At 39.3% G+C, this 24,641-nt stretch overlaps 1 gene segment (V, D, J or C); it reads left to right on the top strand.

Annotated features, from left to right (window-relative positions):
• The window catches only part of LOC100919230, a 92,889-nt gene extending 75,676 nt beyond the window's left edge, over window positions 1–17,213 (top strand). Inside the window, 1 exon segment of the V gene segment in view lies at window positions 16,820–17,213. Coding sequence covers window positions 16,820–17,213 — 394 coding nt within the window.
• The last annotated feature ends 7,428 nt before the right edge of the window (window positions 17,214–24,641 follow it).

Here is a 24,641-nt window from a genome sequence, read left to right as displayed (position 1 = left end):
TGGCATTATTGATATTGCTTTGCAATACATACCATTGTGGGGTTTGTGCATACCTGTTCCAAAAAACCCTTTGCCCAGAAACTTGTTGCAATCCCCACTTCCCTTTGGTGTTTTTCATCTCCTTCCTGAGATGTCAGAGGCATGATCATCTTTTCTTTTCACCCCCTTCCCAGAAGTCGGGGAACGTGATCACCCCCTTTTTTTTCACCTCCTTTCCTGAGAAGTCCCCTCGTTTTGGGGTTCTCACCCCCTGAAATCAGGGATGGCGAACCCCTGGTTCAAACAAAGAAAGCAGGAGATGTGGGGGCTGAAACTCTTGAGTGGCCTGAGGTCGGCGAGCTTGGGTAACAACAACTGGTGCTCTATGGGCATAAATTTTGGAAAATGATTTCCCACTACCTTGGGCTAATGATTGGTATAACAGAGTTGTAGGAGGGACTGGGGGTTAAAACGGCAAGAATCACTTTGGCTGTGAGGAGGAAAAGGAAGGTTGCGGTCCTTCCAACCCCTTCACTTCCCTAAAACCAGAAAAGACTAGAACTTTGCTTATCCTGGGGGCTGATTCAAGGTATCAGGGTGCTAACCAGTCATCAAATAAACTTAACAATGCACCGTGTGGAAAACCCTTTCGATGAAGGAACTTTTGTATCCCAGAAATTAACCCAAGAAACCGCATGCAAAACAGATTGGGGAAGGCCTTATTTGAGGAAAAAAACAAACAAACAAAAACTTATGCAACAAATGGACAAGTAAAAGAAACCTTCATAGAATTTAAAACGTTCCTTACATCACAGGTTCATACTGGAGAGAAACCTCTCAGTTTACTGAATGGGAAAGGCTTTTCTTGAAGACAGCTTTAAACCATAAATAAAGAGTTCATGGGAAAAAATGAGAATTAATAAATTTCATTAGAGGACCCATCTTACTACAGAGAGTTCCTGGAGGACTTTTTTATAAATGTGAAAATCATTCAAGGAACCACATGTTACCAAACACCGAAAGTTCATGCAATAGTTTTAAAAAGAAAGGGTGGGAAAGCTTTCCCTTAGGTGTAGTTTTATGTTTTACTAAATGTTCATATTGGAGAAAAATCTTTTAATTAATGAATGAAATTTGACATCTTCTAAACTAATAAAGTCTTCTAAGATCACGAATTTCAGGAGGGTTTTGCTTGCACACGTTTAGCTAAAATTAGTAAAACTCGCAAATGAAATTAGAAAATCCAATTTTCCAAGTGGTTCTCCATATCTTTTGTTTCGAAGTCCTCAAGCAACTCTTTCCCTACTTGACTTATTTCTGGGGAAATTTCCTAAAAAACGAAAATCCCAAGTGCTTCAAAAAATTTGGGCAATCCAAAGTCTTCCTCAATTTCTCTAGAAATTCAACCATCTGTTCCTTTCCCCTTTTTATCCCTTTATGGAAAATGTTTTAACACTAAATCAAGGTGGAAGGGATCTACGAGCCACTATCTTTTTAAGGTTGAGGACATGGGTCCAAAAGGTTGCATCCCTTTTTCAAAAGACAAAAAAAAATTCATGGCATTTAGGATATGGGAAATTCTTGTTTGTTGCAAGGCCACAGGGGTTTTAGGGCCCCGGAACTGTCTGAAAGGAATTTGAACTCATGTCCTCCCAACTCCAGTTGATCTTCTATAACCACTTTCCCATTTTTTTAAAAGACAGTTAATGTTTATTCAAAAGAAATTTTAAAAACCAAATAGTCAAAAGTCTTCACAGTCTTGGAAGATTATCCCAAAACTTTCTAAATTCTAAATTTCTAAAATTTCAAACTTTGACAAGCGGGTGTCCTTTCCCTATAAAGTATCAAAGTAGCCCTGAGCCAATCCCAGTGAGCAGACGGCGGTGCCCTTCCCCAGTTGACATCAGGGTGGAACTTGGGGGCAAAGGGCCTAAGGCCCATCTCTGTTTGCAATTAAGAAAAGAATTTTGAAGATGGTTTTCCGACTTTTTCGAGTAAGGTTACACAATAAATATGATCAGTTCAACCCTCAGCGCCTCAAGATTTGTGATTGCCCCAGGGAAAAGTTTTAACACCAGCCAAATTGTGAGTTTGAGCCTCCATCCGTCCCCAGAAAGAGCTGGTTAAAGTAATTTTCCCCTTCAAAATAAGAGATGGGGTACGAATGATCCCCAAAGGGAACCACACTCTCTCTATTATTTTTTAATTGCCCTAATTTCTTGGTAAGGAGAACATGAGAAATAAATGTTACATGCCTCTTCAAAAGGATGTTTGAGGCAGCTTTTGCAGTGGATGGCCCCCTGAAGTGGGGAACCATTTAAATCGGCCTGATCCTTAACATTTCCTTTGTGACCCGGGCAAATCACTTAATCCCAACTTCCTCACCAAAAAGAAAAAGAAAAAAAAAAAAAATTAACCAGAGAAAAATTATTAGAATACAAAGATTTTTCTCTATGTTCCCACTTCTTGGAAAAGAAGTTGACAAAGTCTGGCTGGTTGTACAGCTCCCAGACTTAAGTCTAAGAAATTTCAATTTCTGTTGAAGAACAAGTAAAACAATTCTTCCCCATAAAGTTTTATTTTACAAAATAAAGGGATTACATCTGGTTGGAGAACAAAAAGATTGCCCCCCTTTAATTGGATTTTTGTGCCAAAACAATTCTAATTCCCGGGAGGAACCAACATCGGCAACTTTGGGGATGCTGGTAATTTGAACGGATAAATGGCATCAGGGTTAAATAATGTCAAAATCTAAGTATATATTCCAACTCCCAAAATATTCACACAGGTCACAGAGACCTAGAAAACTAAAATACAGAAAATAAATGTCCTTGGAAATATTAAAGTTCTTCATCTTATCTTTTCACTAATTGTAGGTTTTCAACTAACACACACACACATCCCCCTTCAATATAAATGATTTTTATCTATTGTCCATAAGAACACAATTCCAAAGTCCGTTAACAACTTACAATTGTTTGTCAATTTACTAAAATTATCCCAGCACCCTCAGCCTCTTTTTCGGAGGTCATCATCTTAAAACATCCTCTCCTGCAAAATTTCAATTGGGAGCTTTGAACATTCTGGTTTTAAATTAATTATACAGGGTAAAATAATAGTAACAATATAAACCACGATTGCAATTAGTCCATACCATAAAAAGTCATTTCCACCGTTTTCAAATCAGGACCATCAACTATTGAAAAAGGGAGTTTCAAACCTGTGCAGGCAAAAAATTCTCGAATCCTTTGTAATTTCTTTACCACTTGCCCTTATCTCAATTTGCATCCAAAATTGGAAATTTAGTTTTTCCCAGACTCCTCTTAATTGCTAAAATAATTAAAACAGTTTGCTTTTGTTTGGTGGTTTGAAGGTAGAAAAAACCCCTAAGTCTGCTTTTTTAATCTCCAGAACTGGTTGTAATCTAATTATCCTAATATATATATATATATATATATATATATATATATATATATATATATTTTGTGTCCTCAGCTTCCATCCTGAGGTGGCTGGCCCAAACTCTTTGATGATTCTTTCTGGGGCCATGTATTTCCCCATCCATTAGCATCACCTGTTTGAATAGAAGCTCGCCGTCGTATTAATTGTCATATTTTTGGAAGGAAGAAAAACTTGGGCCTTACTGTACCTATTAACAACCCCATCCAATTCCTTGGGGTGGTAAATTCCATCTGGCCACAAATCCAATAGTGTCCCCTTAAAGCTGGGTTTTCCATGCCAGGGAAATTAAAACCTCCTTTGAGGGGAAATATAACATCCCATGGGCCTTATTTGGTCCCCTTTCTTTTTTAATTACACTTCAAAGTTGCTTTTAGGCGTCCATGCTTAAATCATTTTCCCCAAATAAAATCTATATTACTCCAAAAGTTACCAAACATTTTTCTAATACTTCCACTATTTTCCCACTTCCATTCATTACAGTACTAGCAGTACCTGACTTTGCTTTGAACCTTTCTCCATAAATCTCAGGGGTTTGCTGGTTTCTTTAAATTCCTTAATTCTTACTTTCTACTGCATGTTGTGGTACATTTAATTTACCCATGTCCAAACAATACTTTTTATTTTATCATTTTTATTTACTACAATCATTATCTATCTTCTCTGGCCGTGGGTCAGTCCATTCACATTTTTTCTCCCATCTAAAGCCCTGTGCCTGTTTCATTTAAACAATGTCCTCCTGGGAACTTAGTTAGTTTCCATGATTTCCTCCTGATCGCCAAAATCCACCATCATGTACAACTGATCTATTACTCAAACCAGGCAAATAAAGGGACGGTATTAGAGCCATCATGTGGTTTTGGTCCCCCCTTCAGGTCAGTCAATTTAAATATGATAATGTTTGGATTAGGGTTTAAAATTTTTACCCCGCTCTCAGGTACCAGACAAAGGGGTTACCATCAAAAATCATACATGATATAAGGAAGTCCAACCTCTTGGGTTTTGGTTCCCCATTCTTCCTAATGGAATAATATCCCCTAATTCCTAAAATACAGTTCAACAAAATGAATATCTAGTATAAACAAGAAAAAGTCCCAAAGGGGTTCCCCAAATGAGACAAGTCAAAAGATTTTCAACAATTCAAGTCTTTGCTAAGTTTCTTGTAATTTCAGCCGCACTTTCAAGGTTCCTGGATCAGTCTTTACTTCCCACATCTTTGGCGCATCCACAGGACCTTTGACTCGAGTGTGATTTGTCCAACCTTTCTCTTTGGTGCGTATGCCATATCTGAAGTCAACAGGATCTGAAATGGTCCTTCCAGCCAGGGAGTTTCCTCCTTACGTCAAACCAGGACCCAGTTGCAGGCTAGAACTTTGCACTGTGAACCTAAGGGAGGTCTGGTGCCCTTTTTAGTTGTAAAGTTTTCGATGGTGCAGTACAACTGCTTATTTCCAAAAACAAATTTGGGTCCAAAATTGGACCAAGGAAGAATTTTGAATCCCTTTTGGATAATAATTATACTCTGGGTGATAATCCATTCTTCTGGGGTTTTTGTTCTAATTTTTAGTAAGGCAAGGGGAAGGCCATGCAGGGCAACGTGTATCGCCAAATTTTGGGGTTGTGTTTAATTTCCTTTCCATCCTTTCCACTTTACCGTAGGATGGATGCCGGGATATAAAGTCCCAGGATATTTCTAGAGTTTGGGCCCAGATCAGAGGTTTAACTTTATGAAATGGGTGCCTTGAACTGCCTGCTCCACCAACCCTCCTGGAATGGATATGCTCAAGGAAGACTTTTGCTTCCGGGGTTTGACAAAGGGGAAGGCTTCCACCCTGGTGATGGTCCACTAAGACCAACAGGTATTTGAGATACCCCCTAGTGGCAGTTGGAAGTCCACCTGAATGCTTTGGAAAGGGCCTGAACCAGGGGCCTTCTTCCTTTCCGGACTCTTGGGACCCACTGTCCTCTTCACAGGACACCCACTGGCCAGTTGCCTTTTGTGCAAGTAAGTGCCACCAACAGCACCACATCACACAGGTCTTGGACACCCCAATGACCCCCATGTAAATTGGGAGTACATATCTCAACCTGCTGTGGTCAGTACCTCTCTGCCGTCTGGGAGGAGCCAGTGCCCCTCTTTATCCTCCTGAGCGTCAAGGCTTCGGGGTAAGGGAAGGTGGAGGGATTTGAGGCAGAACTACCATAATTAGCACCATCATCTCCTCCATACTTACAGATTCCTCTTCTCCAGCCCGTTTCCCCTCCTCATCCACAAAGCAGTTTCCCCTTGTCTCAAATGAACCTCCTCTTTGGGCCTCCCCATGAATCCTGCAAATTTTTAATAACATAAGATTAGCCCAAAACTTGACCAATGCCCTTTGGGAAACCCTTTTACTATTCACCATTCCCCTTTCCTCCCCAATTTTCCCCTTTCCCTCCATTTTTGCAAAATATGAACAATTTTAAATATTTTTAATCCAATATATACAATTCCATTCTTTCCTTCAAGAAAGGGCTTGCTTTAATTAAATTCCGTTTGAATTGACCCCTCTTTTGCGGATCCGATTTAAACCAGGGGTATGTCCCCCCAACAAAGCAATTCCATTTTCCTTTTCCCATTCTCCCTAAGGACCCATCTTGAACCATTGAGCACCTCAAAAGGGGCCTCCCAACCCCCCTTAGTTTGGTAATCAGTGACATTTAGACAACCTGTTCAAGGGGGTTCCCCGGGGAAAAAAAGAACATGGCTGGATTAAGGTTTTTTGGGAGTACCAAACCATCCTTTCCGAAAATTTGTCATAATTTAAAATCTTTGAACAAGCCACCCCTGGCCCTTTTTTCAAATTGATTGAACTTTGTGGGAATCACATTCGCCCCCGGTTCTTCCGACTTTCTTCACCAAAGTGCTGTGCCCACTGCGAATACAATAGGCCATCCCTTTGCCACTGGGTCTGTTTTGACAAAGGCTACTGGGTGCTCCGCCCTCCCTTAAGGCCAATACTCTAACGGTAAAAAGAATACAGGGCCATCAACCCTTTTAAGTTTTCAAAACTCTGTTCTCCTTCTGGATCCCATTACTATATCGGTTTTCTTCAACAAATAGTATAAAAAGATTTTTTAAAATATTTCATCAATCCAGGTTCATAATACCCCCAATCCAGAAATTTTCCGGAGGCTCTTTTTCATCCTAGCTTTAGAATTTAAAATCCCCTCCCCGGACAGGATCTATTCTCTTTTTCCTTCACATATCAATGATTTAAATATTTTTACCTCACGTTTCCAAAATTCAATTTATCTGAAGAAAATTTTCCCTGTGTCCTTAAATAATTTAAAAATGATAGTGACTTGGACAAGGTCACTTTTTCCTCCCCTCCACAAGAAGAACATCTAATATTGTAAACTTTTTAACAATAAAATTTATCCAGAATGTTACAATTCTTATATCCCAAGTAATTTAAATTAAAATATTATATCAACATTTTCCTTTATTTTAATACCCAATAATGAAAAATCCCAAACCATATTATCCATAAAAAAAAAATTGCCAAAAGGACAGAGGCAAAATTAATCCGGTCCCCAAATAAATTGGCACAATAAGTTTAAAACTTCCTTTTTTCAGAAAAAGAATCTGAAAAGTTCTTAAAAAACAATTAAACCTTTTTAAATAACCCCTTCAAACTATAGATCACTTTTCATTATATTCTTTAAACAAAAAAACGTTAATTATCTAAAAAATAAATGTTTAATCAATTAACATCTTTAAAAACGTATTCCCCTTTTAAATAATTTGCTTTTCTTGGGGCCAAAAGCGCTGAAGCTTTCCACGCTCTCCCCCCAAAAACACATCCTGTCTCTGCTCTCTGTCTGGCCCTTCATGACCCCCAAAAATATTAATTTTTTGTAAATAATCTCTTTTTTTCTTGTCTTTAAATCTCCCTTTTTTAAAACTTAAATTTTAAGATTCCAATTAATTTGAACCAAATTTCAAAAACTTATAATATAATTTATAAACCCCAAATTTTAAAAACAATATCTTCTTTTTCCTACCTAAATCCTGCAACACAGGCTGGTTCTTATCTGTTATGAGCGCCTTTTTACACAGCAGACTGCAAACGAACAAACACAACACCGACAGACCCCGGGTCTATTTTTTAATTTCTACTTTTACTAACCTCTTTGGACTCTTCGGTCCTGTTTCAATGGTCTCAAACCGTTGTCAGCGGAGGTCCTTTTCCCCACACCCGAGTCACGGAGGCCCCTGAAAGTCCTTTACCCGGGTCAATAGGTCCACCAAAGCTTTTTAAGGGTTCCCTCGGGTTTTGGCCTAGACCCCGACTTTCCAAGCTCACCCCCAAGAAAGGTGTTTTTTGGGCCTGCCTGGCCCATCAGAACTCTATTTTCCCTTTCAATTCCTTTTCACTGAGTATCTCCCTAGGTCGTTTGTCAGAGAGCGGAGGCTACACATCAGACCGAGACCACGGAAAAACAGCCCGTGGGCCTATCCCTTTCGGGTGGGCATCTCCCCAAAGACTCATCCCAGAAGCCCCAAAACTTGGGGGATGAAAATCCTATCCGAAAATGATTAAAGCCCTTAGTAAAAAAGGAAAAAGTTGTTCATTATTTTTTCCGAGAATGAAGAATTCCACCGTGAGAAGGGGAAAAGAGAGAACTAGGGTGAAAGGTTAAAAAGAGGATTAAATACAGTTTTTTATGGGTTTTGATACAAAATTACATCGCTTGGGAACATTAAAGATATGCCCCCTTTCCCTTTCTCCCACTCACTTAAGTCCAAACTGGTTTTCAGGAGTAATTGTGGAATTGACCCAGCCTGCACATTTCCTTTTAAGAGGGTTTCTTCTGTCCCGGTTTCCTATTTGTTTTGACTAAAAACTTGGGGAACAGGACAAGACTGGGCTTTTAATTTTCCAACCACTACATATTTTGCAAAGTCCTTATGAAATTGTATTGTCCATCAGGTAAATTAATCATCCTTTGAATATTAATTCCTTGCATACACTGAGGGGAAAAAATTACTACTTATTTCTTTTTTGGGAATGTTTTATCTTCATATTCAAAGACACTTGTCTTTCCCTTCAGTCCCCCACCCCGAAATAGTTGAATTCCATTTTAAATTGGTGTTCCCATAAATCAAGTTTTCCCCCCGTGTCCTTCAAGCATGGTTTAGTAGTAGTAGATCCATTTTTTCAAAATATTACAAAGACATGGGTTATGGGATCAAAAGGCATGGACCTAAAACGACCTTTATATTCCCATTTAGATGATCTAGAGAAAGGATAAAGAGGTGAGGGTGGTGATTAATTTAAAGCAGATATTTCCTTTTTCCCCACCTTCTTTCTATATACTATACACTTGGTGTAATTCCATCTATTTCTTCTTTTTACTCCTGCCTTTAAAGAGATAAACCTTTCCTTTCTAGAATTCTTTGTTAGAATTAAACCCGTCTTATTTTTCCATTCTTGGACAGATTTTCCCTCTTTAAATTCTCCCAGATTCCCAATTAGATAACATTATCCTTGTCCCAGTTCCCCTGTGGCTGCCACGGGAGTCAAGATTAGTTGATTGTGGGGGGAGGAGCTGGTTTTAAATGGAGCTCTTGTAAAGCTATTACTGGGTGTCCTGGACCCAGCATCTCCCCTGACCGTTTCATGACTTCCTCCAGTCTTTGAATTCCATCTCCAAAGTATACCATGGGGAGCAGCAACCCAAACGGAGGGTCAGGATAAGTTTTTAAACCCAGAGCAACTGTTCTAAAAGATTGGTAACTCCATTCTGATTAAAGAATTTGACTATGATTCTAATTTTAAAAAGGATTTGAAGTTAAAGGATGAATTTTAAACAGTCCTGAGGATCGCCGAACTCCACCATCCACCATGAGTTAATCTAACCAGCCAGGATACTATTCCCCTGTTCTCTGAAAACTAAACATAACTTCCTCTCTAAAAAATCCTCAGTTCTCAGTGACTTTTGGTTGATTATTGCCTTCTCTTTCAGCCTTCATCTAATGAAGTGTCTAGCCTCTTCCTCTATCTGAGAACTTTCATCTTCTATTATTTTTTTCCCATTTTCATCATCCTCATTCCATATATTTCAATCCCATTTTTCAGAATCCAAATCCATTTTTGCAGGGGCAATTACAGCATGCACTTTTTTTTTATTCTTTCCCTCCGTTCCTTATATTAGGTTTGGACCATTTTTCACAATGCCCTGGTAATTATAGGATCTTCCAAAATAAATTTTCTTGAAAATTGAAATCCTCCCGACAAAAATTTCTTTTTCCTTAAATTTTTCCCCTTTATTAATCTAACCTTTGGAAACCTTTTCTATATCTTTAAAAAGCCCCTTCCCTCCAACAGATACCATTCATTTCCTTCCTTTTCTATTGGCATGTTAATTAAACATTCAGCTAACCCAAACGCCATTTCACTACCTTCCAGTTTTACACACCCCGACTCGGCCCAGATCTTTGCTAAGGAAGGAAAAGGTTTGTTCTCCCAATGCGGAACTTCAACTGGTGTGTGTGGGATCATTATTTTTCTTAAAAAAAAAAAAAAAAGGCATTTATACAACGAATCCTGCTGACTACACCAATTTTTTAAATTTAATTGTAAAGGTTCAGATTCCTCCTAAATACCCTCTGAAATTAAAGTGAAAAAAATTTAATTATACAATAATTTGGAAACATTGCCTTCAATAACAACCAAAGTAATAAAAAATAAAGAAAATAAGAAATTAAAATTAAAGAAAAAGACAAAGAATACATCACCAATCTAAAAAAAGATTGGAAAAGGGTTTATCTGCAGCCCTTTAAACTTGAATGGGAAAAGCTTGTCCCAGGCAGAAAAATATCATTATCTCTTGGGTGGAATGAAATTAAAAACAGACTAATTTATGGGCGAAAACAAAAAGGCAAACCCACTTGCCATATAAAAGAGAAGTGTTCTGTGAAATGAAACCCGGATATTTCAAAAGGCCGGGAGACTTAACGAACTGACTTAAATGAGGGGACCAAGTCATTATATCTTCAACAAAAACTAAAGATGACCAGTCCCATGGATCGGGCCATCCTCAACAACAGGATCCCAAATCATTTCCAATGGACGTAATGAACTGAACAGCTTTCCCAGAAAAGAACCGGGAATGTAAAAAACCATTAATTGAATTTACCCATTTTGCCACCCATTTTGATTTCCTTCACAAGCTAATTGTACAAAATTCAGAGTCTGTTCTTTTTACACAAAATAATGTTTTGGTCATGTATTTTTGGTTATCTAATTTTTAAATATTTCATCTACTGGTATCCTGATTTAGGGAGGGGGGGGGTAAGGGTGAAAATTGGGAACAAGAGGTTTGGCAATTGTTTGTGTTACCCATGTATATATCCCCAAAAATTAAAGGCTATTAAATTAAAAAAAATTAAAAAAAAGTTATGTATAGGAAGGAAATGCCAGATGGCCCCAAGAAACGATTAAAGATGTGGAAGGGGAAACCCCTGGGCATCCAGTTTTGGGGTGTTCCTGGGTTGTGAATGAAAGAAAACATTGGTGTTTCCAGTCTAGGGTTAAAGAAAGGCTAAGTTCCCATGGAGAGAATCACGTTCTTGAAATGGTTTGAAATGAACTTACTAAAAAGAAGTCATTTCTTATTCAGGCTAGAAATAGTTTCAATTACTTCATCTGAGAATTGTCTATTCATATCCTTTGACCATTCATCAATTGACGAATGGCTTGATTTCTTATAAATTAGAATCAATTCTCTATATATTTTGGAAACAAGGCCTTTATCAGAACCTTTGACTATAAAAAGGTTTTCCCAGTTTATTGTTTTCATTCTAATCTTGTCGAATTGGTTTTGTTTGACAAAACTTTTCAATTAGATTTAATAAATTTTCATTTTGGGATAAATTCCTTATTCTTCCTGGCAAAATTCACCCTTTCCGGGTCGGGGTAAATTTCTTATGGTCTTCAATTTATTTATAATCTCATTCTTTATCCTAGGTTATTAACCCATTTTAAATTTCGTGTTGGTGTACAGTGCTAAATTTGGGTCAATCCCTAGTTTCTTTCCCAATTTAAAATTTTCCTAATTTTTTTCAATTGTGTTCTTTTCCCCAAATGGGGTCTTTGGGTTTTCAAATACTAGATTAAAACAGCATGTTGCCTTTAACATAACCTATTCCATTGATCAACAGTCTTTTTTATCCAATTCCAGATGGTTTTAGCCCCTCTTTTAATATAATTTTAATCTTTAACTAGATCACCTTCATTTGTTTTTTCTTAATTTTCTTGTTCTTGACCTTTTTTTTTTCCATTGAACTTTGTTGTTATTTTTCAGGTCATTAAAATAGTTTTGGGGGTCTGATTGGGGTTTAAATAAATAGATTAGTTTGGGTAGTCTGCATCTTTAATATTTGTTGCCCGTCAAGGCATTTTAAGAACAGGGTCTCAAACTTTTAAATGGGGGTTCACTGTCCCTCAATGTTGGAGGGCCGGACTATTTGGTGTTTTTTCTTCTTAAAATAATTTTCTGGGAGAGGGTTTCTTGATTTTCCCCCTTTCTGCTTTCTTCAGCCTCAGATGGAATGAATTCTCTTGCCTCTGAGAAGGCTTTGCCTCAATCTCCCAGACAAACCCCTGCAATGTTCCCAAGTCCCTCTCAATCTCACTAAAGCTTTTTTATGCTGTTTTTCGAGTGGGATTGTGGGAATGTCCCAGGGCCTCTGTCCCAAGAACTTCAAGGGGGTAATTCAGTATCTTCTAAACCCTGAAATTTCCCTAAAGTATGAACCCAATATATTTAAACCTTCCTTTTATAAGAGCTCTCTAAAATGTGAACACAAGCATTATTGTCTATCTTATTAGCAACTTATCACCTTGTGTTCACTCTAAAATGTGAACAATAATTTATCAATTCCATTGAGTTAACAAGGTTCGACATCTCCCTTAGTTTTCCCTTTTTAAATTATTGACGGGGCCCAACTTATAAAAATAAAATTTTGTTTTGGGGCCTTTAAAAAAAATTAGCCCGGGTGAGAGGGATAATTGTTCACTGCCCCATTTGCCCATGGGACTTTGAGGACCCTTGGTATAGAAGCTTATTGGTACGTGTTTGCATTTCCATCATCTTTGCCCTGGGTTGGAAAGGAGTTATATAAAAAAAAGAAAGAAAGAAAGAAACAGAGATGGATCGCCTTTTTCCCACTTGGAAACTATTTAAAAGACGCCCATTGGTTAAGGGTTTGTGACAAACCCCCCACGGAAGAGTATTTAGACTGCCTTTAAATTTGAATTCAGAAATTAAAAAGATGGCTGGCACAAACGCATCCGGACCCTCCTTTTTGACACCATCCTCTGTGAAGCCAAGCACAACCCCGCCTTTTTGCTTCCATGGAGATCAGTCACAATTGGGTCATCATTAGGATTTTAATTTACGGATGACCCTAGGGGGTTTTCCCAGTTTTTTGGTGGAGAAATTTGTCGGAAGGCATCTTCCTTCTCATTAAATCCCACTGGAAAGAAAGGCAGACACATGTCACAGCTTAGGAAGCTCTCAGGAAAGAACAAGTCCCTAATTATCAATTGTTGGATTGATCTTTACAGAGTATTTCAGCTTCCTGCCCTCATTGATGTTATGTACAACTCTTTCATTAACTTGCAAGCTTCAACGGGCCTTTACCCCAAGTCCCTTTAAAGGCAACTGAAAAGAAATGTTTCGATACAAGAGCACCAATGTGAACAGAGTCATTCTTGGTTTCCCATCACCAAGCTTCCAGTTTTTGTTGGGCTGTTGGTCAAGATTTTCTTAAATTTTAAAACCAACCAATATGGAAAACGATATTTGCTAATAATAAACCAAAAAAACAAGAATAAAAATTAAGAAATTTTTGATAAATCAAAATCTTAAATGAAAATACAAAAATTAGAAAAAACTTTGAAAGTAGCATTATTTTAAAATCAGGGCGATTCAATGTGGAAAACTATTCATAATCAAAAAATAACCAAACTCAAAACAATGTTTTTAAAAATAAGGTTTTGATAAAAAAAAAATGAAAAATTAGAGGTTGGGAAAATTTTTTTCTTTGAAAGTAGATTATTTAAAATTCAAAACAATAAGACAAACAATTCCCTTTGTCAAGATAAAAAAACCCCATAAACATTTTTAAAATTTTTTTGGCAAAAAGAAAAAAAGAGAGAAACATTAATAGGTTAAAAAAATTTATTCTTTAGAAGTAGGTTTTTGGAACCCTAAAATCAACAAAAAAACTACCAGAAAATTACCAGTTTACCAAAGGGAATAAAAAAATTAAAAAAAGTTAAAAATTTTAAAATTTAAAAAAGGTTATAACAAAAAAATAAAAAAAATTCCATTAAAAATACTTGTTATAAAAAATAATATATTTTGGAACTATCTGCCAAAGGAAAAGTAAATTGTGCAAGCCAAACCAAATTAACAAAAAAATGGTAACTTTGGAAAATAGAGTAGCCAAGGGAATAGAAAAATAACAAATATCAAATTAATTCATTTTTGGGTGCCTGAAAAAAACTCCCGAAATTATTTTAGGACCTAAAAATAACAACAAAATTCATCTGAAGAACAAAGGTAAAATTTCAAGGGAATTAATGAAAAATTTCAAGAAATGGGCTATCTTGGATTTAAATTTTTTTAAAAACCAAACAAAACATTTTTGGGTAAGAAATAGAGATAATGAGGGAACAGGTTAGGGTCAAGGACAAAATAGTCAATAATTGAAAGTTCTAAAAATGCAAAGACCCCCAGTGGGATAAAACCCTTTTATAAAAAATGCTAAATTTAAACTAGATTGGGAAATTGGGCAACCAAACACCTTCAGATTCAACAAGAAAGACAAAGGGTTAATTTAGACAGGATTGATGTTTAAACAATTGGGTGGGTAAAACCCTCAGCTGTGAAAAAAGGAATTTTTCCAAAGAAGAATAACTCCCCAAAAAAACTAGAAGAAATTATTTAATTTTAAAAAAAGTTTTGGGACCAAAAACAAACAAAAAAAAAACTTAATGCAAAAGTTAGAAGGCAATAAATGGGAAATCTTTTTGATTTATTTTCTAAAAGGCCTTATTTTAAAATAGAAAATTAACAAATTTATAAGAATTTTTAAAATTCTCCAATTTAAATGTTAAAAGTTAAGACCAATTTTCGGGAGGGAAATTAAAATTTCTAATCATATGAAAATCTCAAAAATTGATCAGGAAATGATTAAGAAATTGAGAGAGACTGAACCCCTGAGGCTAAAGACAAGAAAAGACAAAGATAAAGTTAGAAGGAGTGGGAAATTATTTTAAACATTGTTTGGGTTCTAAAACAGACTAGCCATTTTGGGAAAACAATTTGGAACTAGTAAAAGTTACAATTTTTTTCTTCCCAGAAAAAAGGAAAGGACCCTTCCAAAAAGTTTGTGGCAGCCCCTTTAAGGAAAAAATGAAATTTGAAGGGTGCCCCGTTGCAGAATGGCGAATAAAAGGTATGAACAAATAATTTTTCGAAGAAAGATCGAGGATGATTTGAGAGGTAAAGATTAGATGAACTGATCTAAGGAAATGGGCAGAACCAAATCATTTTGTCATTTGGGTCAAACTCTGACGGTTTTCTTACAAGGGGAACAAAATATTTAAACAATGGTTACTATTTAATGGTGTTAAATTTATTGGAGTTATCTTAAAAAAAATATTTGTGATGAAGATTTATTCAATTTAAAAGGTATTTAGAGCCAAGTAGACCCTAGGGATGGAACAGACTAAGAAGACAAGGCTGGAGGGTGGAAGTCGCCCAGAGCTAAAGGAGACATTCATTCCAAACCCTCCCCACCTGGGGCCTTTCCTTTTGCTTTTACTGAAAAAGTTTGGGGTTTGGCCAACGGGAAATACGACTTCCGGATAGGAAAAGTTCAAAACAAAACCTTTGTGGTGCCTCCTGCCCCCAAGAAACCAACCCCAAGGACCTCCAAAAGCGGCCTGGGCCCCGGAAGGAGACAAACTTTTGGAGATAAATTAAAAATGGTTTTCCTGGCTGTTGTGTTACTCTGCGGAAATGAAGGCTGTCCAGAGATAGAAAACCTGCTTGGTACAAAGAAATCAAATTTACTGACAATTTAGGATATATTGATGCCATTCAAAAATCTTGGGGATGAGGAGCCTCAAGCCAAAAACCTGGGAACAGCGGACCAAAAACCCTAACTTCTCACTTTTTTTGTTCATTTTTGTTTTTTTCTTTTCATTTTTGAGGGGTGGAAATAAAAATATTTATTAACAAAAAGGAAAAATAAGGAAAAGCTTTTATTAAAACCTACCATGTGGCACTGTAATAAGTATTTGAACAAAAAATGAGACTAAAAAAAAAAAGATGCTGAAATTGTTGGATCAGCCAGAAGAAAATAGCCAACAAATTTCACAGAATGATCACTAGAGCTGTGCAGAGACTAGTACAGATGTGGGGCTCACACATCACAGTGAGGGGGGATACAGTTCCGGAGAAGGCAGAAGGGCCCTGACTTGGCCACATCCAAAGCCCCTTTGAGACCTCAGGCCTGTTCTCCAATTTTGGGGATACTCTTTTTAACTTGTCAAAAGTGATGGTGCTTCTTCCAAACCACTAGGTGTCCTCACTGCTGCACATATGCCTGGAGAGTAATGAAACAGAAGTCCTAGAAGCAAACCTTTGTCTGAATGTGACCGGAGCTTTACTTTGACTGTTACAAGGTCTCACACACACCCCAAGGCTGCCCTTCCCTGCACCCATCCAGTCTTTGTCCTGTGCACATTTGCCTCCTTGTGGGACTGATGAGCAGCAAGCAGGGGTTCCTGCTGTGGTTTGATTACAAGGTTACAAAGCTGTGGTGACCTGGGGCCTGCAGCCACTAGGAGACGCTGTGTGACTGGCTCTGGACAGGAAATGGGGGCAGGAGGAGCCTGGGGAATCTCAGGGGAGGATGAGCCCAGCTGGCTGTGTCTGTGGCTGCTCTGACCCCCGGGATCTCTCAGTAGCTACATCTCAGCTGGGCTGAGGCAAGGGCTTCCAAGGCCCCACCCCTCATATCTGCATCCAGACCCCACCCCCTCCCCAACCCCATCCCAGGTTCACAGGGAGAGGATAAGAGGGGCCTGGCAGAGCCCGGACCCAGCTGCTTCTCTCTGGGGAGCAGAGCTCTCGGGGTCCCCTGCACCATGGCCTGGCCTTTTGTCTGCCTCCTCCTGCTCACCTGTTGCTCAGGTCAGGGCTGACCCTGCCTGTCCTGCTCTCTCCTCCCTGTCCCAGGGTCTGCTGTGAGGGTCTCCAAGCACCTTCCCCCTCTCTCCTATGCTGGGACAGTAATGTCTGTCTCTGTTTCCAGGTTCCTTCTCCCAGCCTGTGTTGACTCAGTCTCGCTCCATGTCTGTGTCCCCGGGAGCCACGGCCAGACTCACCTGCACCCTCAGCAGTCAGCACAGTGATTATGGAATTGAATGGTTCCAGCAGAGCCCAGGAAAGGCCCCCAGATTTGTCATGAGGTGGAGACTGATGGACCTGTAGACATGGGCGAGGGGATCCCCGACCGCTTCTCGGGCTCCAGCTCTGGCATGGATCTCTACTTGTCCATCAGCAACATCCAGCCTGAAGATGAAGCTGATTATTACTGTGGGACACTTTATGGTAGTGGTAGTAGGTATGGTTACCACAGCACTACATTCAGTGAGGAAGTGGGACAAAAACCTGCCTGCCAGCCCAGCCCTGGCCCAGGCTGTTGACTCAGCCCAAGCTGCCAGGGGACCAGAAGGTCCCTCCTTCTCTCTGCTTCTTCCTCTTTCACATTTTTTCTTTCTTCCTTTTTCTGCCTCTGCCTCTTTGTGCCTGATATTCTTCCTGTCTGTCTGTCTGTCTGTCTCCTCTCTTTTTCTCCAGGATATTCTATGATTCACCTGGGTGAGATCTAGAGTACATGGGAGGAATAGTTCTTGCACCCAGATTTTCTGATCTCACAAGCTGGATTTTACCCTTGTCTAATTGGGACCCCAGGGCAGAGATTTATCTGTGCCTTCAGGCTTCAGGGATTGACATGGAGAGAAATAGGAGGGAGCCTCTGCCACGGTTTCCACACAACAGCTTCTTCTTGGAAAGAGAAATGAGGCTTAGTGAAGGGGCTCCTGGGACAACAGCCAGTTATCATGAGGCCTCGGCCACAGATACCTTGTAGAGCAGCAAAGACCCCAGCACTGAAGTGGGAACAGAAATGGTTAAACTCTGCTGATCCTGTATGCAGCCTCCCTTTTCTGCTCTGACAAAGCCATCATGGTGGGGCAGATGTAGTCACCCACCACTTGGATGGGCAACAAGCAGCTGCTTGGCCCTTGCTTCAAGGCTGTTCTTATTGAAGCCCAGCCTCTACTCTGCTGTTTATTATTTCAAGCCTGTATCTGATCTTATCACCACCCTGTTTCCTTAGTTCCATTATCTCCCTTTTCTCCCTATTATCTCCTGGATAAAATCTACTTGGGCTTTCAAAGCTTTTTAGGCCAGACCCCTTCCCATCTTCCTGGACACCAGCTACTCCAGTGGCCAGGGACAATGAACCCCTCATTTTTTACCCAGGACACTGTCTGCCAACTCTGCCCATTTACTCTGGCTGTGTTCACTGCCTATCTGTCTAATCCTGCTCATCTCCAGCTTCTTCCTTCCAGTCCCAGGTAAAATCCTAATTTCCTTTGTAAAACATTTCTCCCAGTCCTCCTCAACCTTAGTGCTTTCTCTCTTTTCTCCAATCTGTCTCTTTTATGTGTGCTGTTTACATGTTTTTCCACGGCCACCTTAGGCTGTGAGTTCCTCAAAGACTGGAGGCTGGTTTTGCCTATTTAGTATCTGCGAGAGTTGGAACACAGCAGGCGATTAATAAATGTTTGTTGACATTACTTCATCTGTGGGGTTGTGGAATCATACACGTGGAGTTGTAAGGGACCTCAGATAGAAGGAATCTCAACCCACTCAGTTTACAGATAAAGGAACTGAGTCCCAGAAATTCTAATGAATTTCTGATTTGCACATCCTGAGAGCATATTCTTTCTTTTAAAGGCAGTTTAATTTTATGAAGCTTCATGCTTTGAAGCAATCTCGTAAATAATTGTATAACTATGTTTAACATACATTTCTACCATGTTTTAACACATATTGGACTACTTGCCATCTAAGGGAGGATGTGGGGGAATGGAGGGCAAATTGGAACACAAAGTTTTGAAAGGGCTAATGTTAAAGAATTCTCCATACATATGTTTTGAAAAATGAAAAGCTTTAATAATAAAAATAAAAGAACTGGGGTTTATTTACTTGTTTTATCCTAGCCTTCTAGATCTGTCCCCCTGAGGTGGGAAAGTTGGACCTGTCATAACCTTAGGAGTTAACTATAAAAAATAGGAGAGTGATACAATATATCAATAACTATAGGATACAGTAAAAACAGTGATTAGAGGAAAATGTATACATCAAAACCTAGAGAAAGAGGAGAGCAATGGATTGGATCTGCAAATTAAAAAGTCCTAAAAAAAAAAGAACTAAAAATCCTCAATTCAGCATTAATTAGGAAATTTTAAAAATTAAGGTGAGAAAAGGGAAAGTGCTGAGGACGTTTGTGTGTTTGTGTATTTATGTGCTTGGGCAGTGAATGACAGCCACAGGGATACTGAATCCTAGAGGCCCATTTGTCCTGCAGATCGAACCAGAGGAGGAAAATCTAGGTGAGAAAATCAGTGATGATGATGGCTCCCAAAGCTCCCAGAGAAATGCTGACTCTGGCAGACACTCTCCTCATAATAAAAAGAACCATATTTATATACATTTACATTTTAAGGCTGGTAGCACTTTGTAAATAATAACTTTTTGATTTGCACTATGGCTTTCTAATTTTATAATTTCCATGTGACAGATAAGGAACCTGAGGCAAAACGAATATCTGAAATGTGATTTGACTTCCAGTTTTCCTAACTCCAGGAACACCCAGGTTGCTCTGCTCTGACTTCTGGGGAAGTTTCAGGATATGCTCCCACTCCACTTTGTCTGCATCCCATAGTTCCTGTTCTGTCCTCTTCCCTTCATCTTATTCTCTCTCCCTCTCTTGTTACCATAGCTGAGCATTTATTCCTACTCAAAGAAAGTCAAAGAAAGGCCTTGGATGTCCTCCCCTGAAATCACTTGGAACTGCAAGTGACTGATCCTCTCTGTTTGTCTGTCTCTCTTTGTCTGTCTGTCTCTGTTCTCTCTCTTTCTCACTCTCAAAAACACACAAACTCGCTTCCCTGTGGGAAAAAAATTATTTGCAACTCTCTGTTGTGCATCCATTAGGCAGCTTGATACAGGTTCTTGATTTTACATGGTAGAGTTGTGGAAAGATCTCATCGGTTCCAGGGGATTACATTATCATCATCTCTATACAAATGATTTTTAGACCTCTTCCTCCTTACCTTGATCTTTTTAGTTTCAATATATTTTAAGATTTTCCTCCTACTTCCTGGGGGCATCTTTTAGGCACCAGTTCTTAGTCTCTCCTTTCCTGACCACAGCAATGCAGGTGTGTATGAATACAAGACAAAGTCTACAGGATCTTCCCTGTGCTTGGAATACTGTAATGGGCTGAAGCTCAAGTTGATGCACTGAGGTCCCAAGCACGTGAGGCTAAATAATAATTGGACCATACTCTATTAATATATGCTTGGAGAAAGAATGGCCCCCGCCCACTCTTATGGCTTAAATGCAAGTTCTTATGTATTGTATAGGAAATGACATAGGGACGACTTTGGTGGGTGGAGGGAGAGGGGCAGGGAGAGAGAAGAGAGATTGCTGGCCAGGTTAGTGTCACCGCCGCTCACAGTCCTATGGCCATCTCCCTTCACCTCCACAAAGAATAAAGATCGAAGATTTTCCCTTAACCTGAATTCCTGACTCTAGCTGATTTTAAAATACGTGGTCATCAGAGAATACTCCTTGACAATAACCTGGAGTACTTTACCCTACCTGGATTTTCAACCATATGCTATAATGAAGCCACTATATTCAGGAGCGTATTCCAGGAGGAATTTGGCATGCATCATGAAAGGGAACACAGACAGCTGAGAGCTGGAAATCTTTTTTTTTAAAGTGGATATTGTTTAGAGGGCTGGACAGGTTTGGAGTCCCTGGGGAGATATTTTCCAAATGATTGAATCCATTCTTGAATTCAGCCTAATTCAATTCTATATTCCCTTTCCCTTCCCTCCAAGTACATTTCATTGAAGTTATTCCATTCAAAGGGCTATCTTCCTATTCATTGCAATGATGGTGTGTGTGTGTGTGTGTGTGTGTGTGTGTGTGTGTATGTTTTTGTGTGTGTGTGTGGTATATATGTACTATAAGCCTGGCATATGTTTAAATAAATCTAGTAAACAAGCTTCAAAGTTTCCCAGAAGGAATGAATTATTGGCTCATGATAATGTGATTGCATTTTGTGAAAAAATACCATTCCATGATCATCAGTAAGTATGCATCAGGATGATGCAAAATGTTATAGGACTTGGGAACTGTCATCATAACACATCAACATACTAAAAGTTTCTATTTGAGTTTAACAGGAGAGTGGGCACAGACTACTACTACACATGACAGGAAGTCTTTGGAAGGAAAGGAGTTAGAAACCACAACTTCAATGGTCTCTTATTATTGTGCATCTCTTGACCTTCTCCTCACCAACATCGTATTCTTTTTATGTTAAGACAACAAACCATCATGGATGCCCCTTACAACAGGCATTCACATTTAATAGTCTTTGAGATGGTAAGGAGAAAAAACAGATAGGATGTGAGACTGATAAAGGCAATGTGTGGCAGATTGCTGCACTGATCATAGATTAATGATTTCCAAAATGAAGATTTGCAATCAGCAAAACAATGACCCAAAGTCAAGAAAATCAGCAAAAGACTTAATGTCAACATATTGGAGCACTTCATGAACAGTATATTGCTAACTTGGAGAGAAAGCTGAACCTATACAGAATTAGCAACAGCAGAGCAGAAAAGGAGCAGGCAGCTTTGAGACTGGGTATAACACTGCATTTCCACGTCTGGACCAAAACACTTAAAAGCATCAAGACTGGTTTGACCAAAAAATTATGAATAAATTCAAAAGCTGCCAAGGAAGAAACAAAAAATCTATGCATTCTACCAACTGAATAGTCCACCTTTTGGAATCTTTACAAACTCTTAAGCCATTAGAGTTGATAGAGACAATAATTATCTAATTTGGCATGGTTCAATATGATTGATCTTGATCTTAGAAAGAGATATTTGGGGCCAGAACTTGAAACAAGGTTCTAAGTACAACTGATAGAAACGATGCTTGTGTTCACACCTTTAGAGAGCTCATAGAAGCAAGAAATATTTAAGTACTCATTGGAGTTCACATGTTTGGGAGATTTCAGGGTTTAGAAAGAGATATTGGAATTCACACCTCCCTTGAAGTTCTTAGGGCCAGAGAGCACTCTGGGAGATAACCCAAAATCCCATTCTCTCCAGAAGGAGGAGTTAACCTTTAGGAGATCATATATATAGAGGAAGCTCTTAGAGCTGAAAAGAGTTACTTGGGAACATTCCCAGGGGTCGGAGAGGAGCACTCTGGGAGGAAGCCCACAAGCCCTCTGTCCAAGGCAAGAGAGATTCATTACAACTTTCACCTTGGTGCTGGCTGGAGGCTGAAGATAGCAGAGGTAGGAGCAAAGGACAAAGCTGCAAGAGCTCTTAGAACCAAGCAGAGAGATAGGTCTCTGAGCTAACTGGGCTATATTGAAGGACACAATAAAAGATCTGAACTTTCAAAACCTTTTATGGTCAAGCCCCTTCTGATCTCTCTGGCCTTCTGGCTCCTTAAATCCTCGGGCACCTGCTACCCCACCTTCCAGGGACAACGATCTCCTCACTATTACCCAGGACACTCTCTGCCAACTCTGCCCATTGGGTCTGGCTGTGTTGGCTATTTGTCTAAACCTGCTCATCTCCAGCTTCTTTCTTCTCTCCAGTCTCAGGTAAAACCCTACCTTCCTTTGCAGAAAGTCTCTCCCAGCCATCCTCCTCTCTTATCTCCACTTTGTCTCTTTTATGTGCTGTTTGGCTGTAGCTGTTTACATATTGTCCGTTCCCCACCCCCACCCCCACCCCGCCATCTTAGCCTGTGAGTTTCTCAGGAGTGGAGGCTGCTCTTTGTAGTGGCCAGAAACTGGATGGCCATCAATTGGAGAATGGTCGGGTAAATTGTGGTATATGAATATTATGAAATATTATTGTTCTGTAAGAAATGACCAGCAGGAGGATTTCAGAAAGGCCTGGAGAGACTTAAACGAACTGATGCTGAGTAAAACGAGCAGGACCAGGAGATCATTATGTACTTCAACAATACTATATGATGATCAATTCTGATGGACATGGCCCTCTTCAACAATGAGATTAAACGAGCAGTAATGAACTGAATCAGCTACACTCAGCGAAAGAACTCTGGGAGATGACTAGGAACCACTACATAGAATTCCCAATCCCTCTATTTTTGTCCACCTGCACTTTTGCTTTCCTTCACAGGCTAATTGTACACTATTTCAGAGTCTGATTCTTTTTATACAGCAAAGTAACTGTTAGGACATGTATGCTTACATTGTATTTAACTTATACTTTAACATATTTAACATGTATTGGTCAACCTGCCATCTGGGGGAAGGGGTGGGGGGAAGGAGGAGAAAAGTTGGAACATAAGGTTTTGCAAGGGTCAGTGCTGAAAAATTACCCATGCATAGATCTTGTAAATAAAAAGCTATAATAAAAAATAATAATTAAAAAAAAAGAATGAAGACTGTTTTTGCCTCTTTTGTATATCTATAGAACTTGCGACACAGTGGGTGATTAATAAATGTTTGTAGACATTAATTAATTTGTGGAGTTTATGGAATCATATATGTGGAGTTGGTGCTCCCCCCAGCCACATGATACATTTTCATACCTTGAGAATGCAACAAAGAAACCAGGGAGCCAGAAGCAACATTGTAGCTGCACCTACACAGAGCAGTCCCGGTTTAAAAACATTTTGAAGTAATAAAGCTTTATATGTATCTCTGTGTGTGTAGATATTTCTGGACATCTGTTATTCCCCCATAAATCTTGTCGAATACCCTTTGACAATTATGACCCCAAAAGACCCCAAAGCCCTCCCTCAAGTCTGAAACATCAGGCCAGATGTCACCGAAGGCCCAACAAGTGGGCAGAGGCCACAGACAACTCCAGCCTCTGGCTTTCCAACTCCTCTGGCACTAGTCACGTGGCCATGTTTGTTCAGAGTCCTTTCCAAAGGGCTGGGTCTCCATTTCTGTCAAAAGAAATTCTGGCAATAAAGAGTCAAGTCCTTTCATGGAAGAGAACCTCGCTCCTGGCAGCTTTGTGCAGTCATGGACCCGAGCACTGGACCAGGAGTCAAGAAAGGCTGATCTCAAAACCAGACTCGGGCAGCTAATAGTATGACTCTGACTAAGTAAAATAAGCTTCTTAGTATACTCTCCCTAATCAAGAAAGCAGGATTTTAGGGCATCCATCCTACTGTTCACATGGACTCTTTGTGTCTGGCTGGGGCTCTTGTTCTGATAAGTCACAGTCAGATACATTACAAGTGGGCTCTCACATAGTCATGCAATTTGGTCTTTGCCAAGAATGAAGGACAACAGCAATCCAACTAGAACAGGAACAAAACTGACATTTACCTCCTAGGGTTATTTTGAGAATAAAATGAGATAATACTAAGAGCTTTGCACACCCCAAATCTTTGTATCTATATCTATTTATACACACACATGCATACATATATAATTTATTATCCTAAATAATTTTTGCTATGATGATGATCCCACTTTCAAGTTTATCCCCAATTGATTCTCTCTCTCCCTCCTTCCCTCCCTTCCTCCTATTCTCTCTCTCTCTCTCTCCTCTCTCTCTCTCTCTCTCTCTCTTTCTCCATCCTCCCCCTTTTCCATCTCTCTGTGTCTTCCTCTCTCTCTCTCTCTCTCACATATACACATAGACACACATATTTGCCTCCCTGTGAAAAAATGTATGCTACTCTTTTTTTGTTTGTTTGTTTTTTACACCATTAGGGGGCCTGGTACAGACTCTCTATTTTACATAGTATAA

The sequence above is a fragment of the Sarcophilus harrisii genome, chromosome 1 (assembly GCF_902635505.1).
Source record: "Sarcophilus harrisii chromosome 1, mSarHar1.11, whole genome shotgun sequence".
Taxonomy (NCBI): Eukaryota; Metazoa; Chordata; class Mammalia; order Dasyuromorphia; family Dasyuridae; genus Sarcophilus; species Sarcophilus harrisii.
The sequence above is the reverse complement of the archived record's forward strand: the minus strand, read 5'-3'. Positions and strand labels throughout refer to the sequence as shown.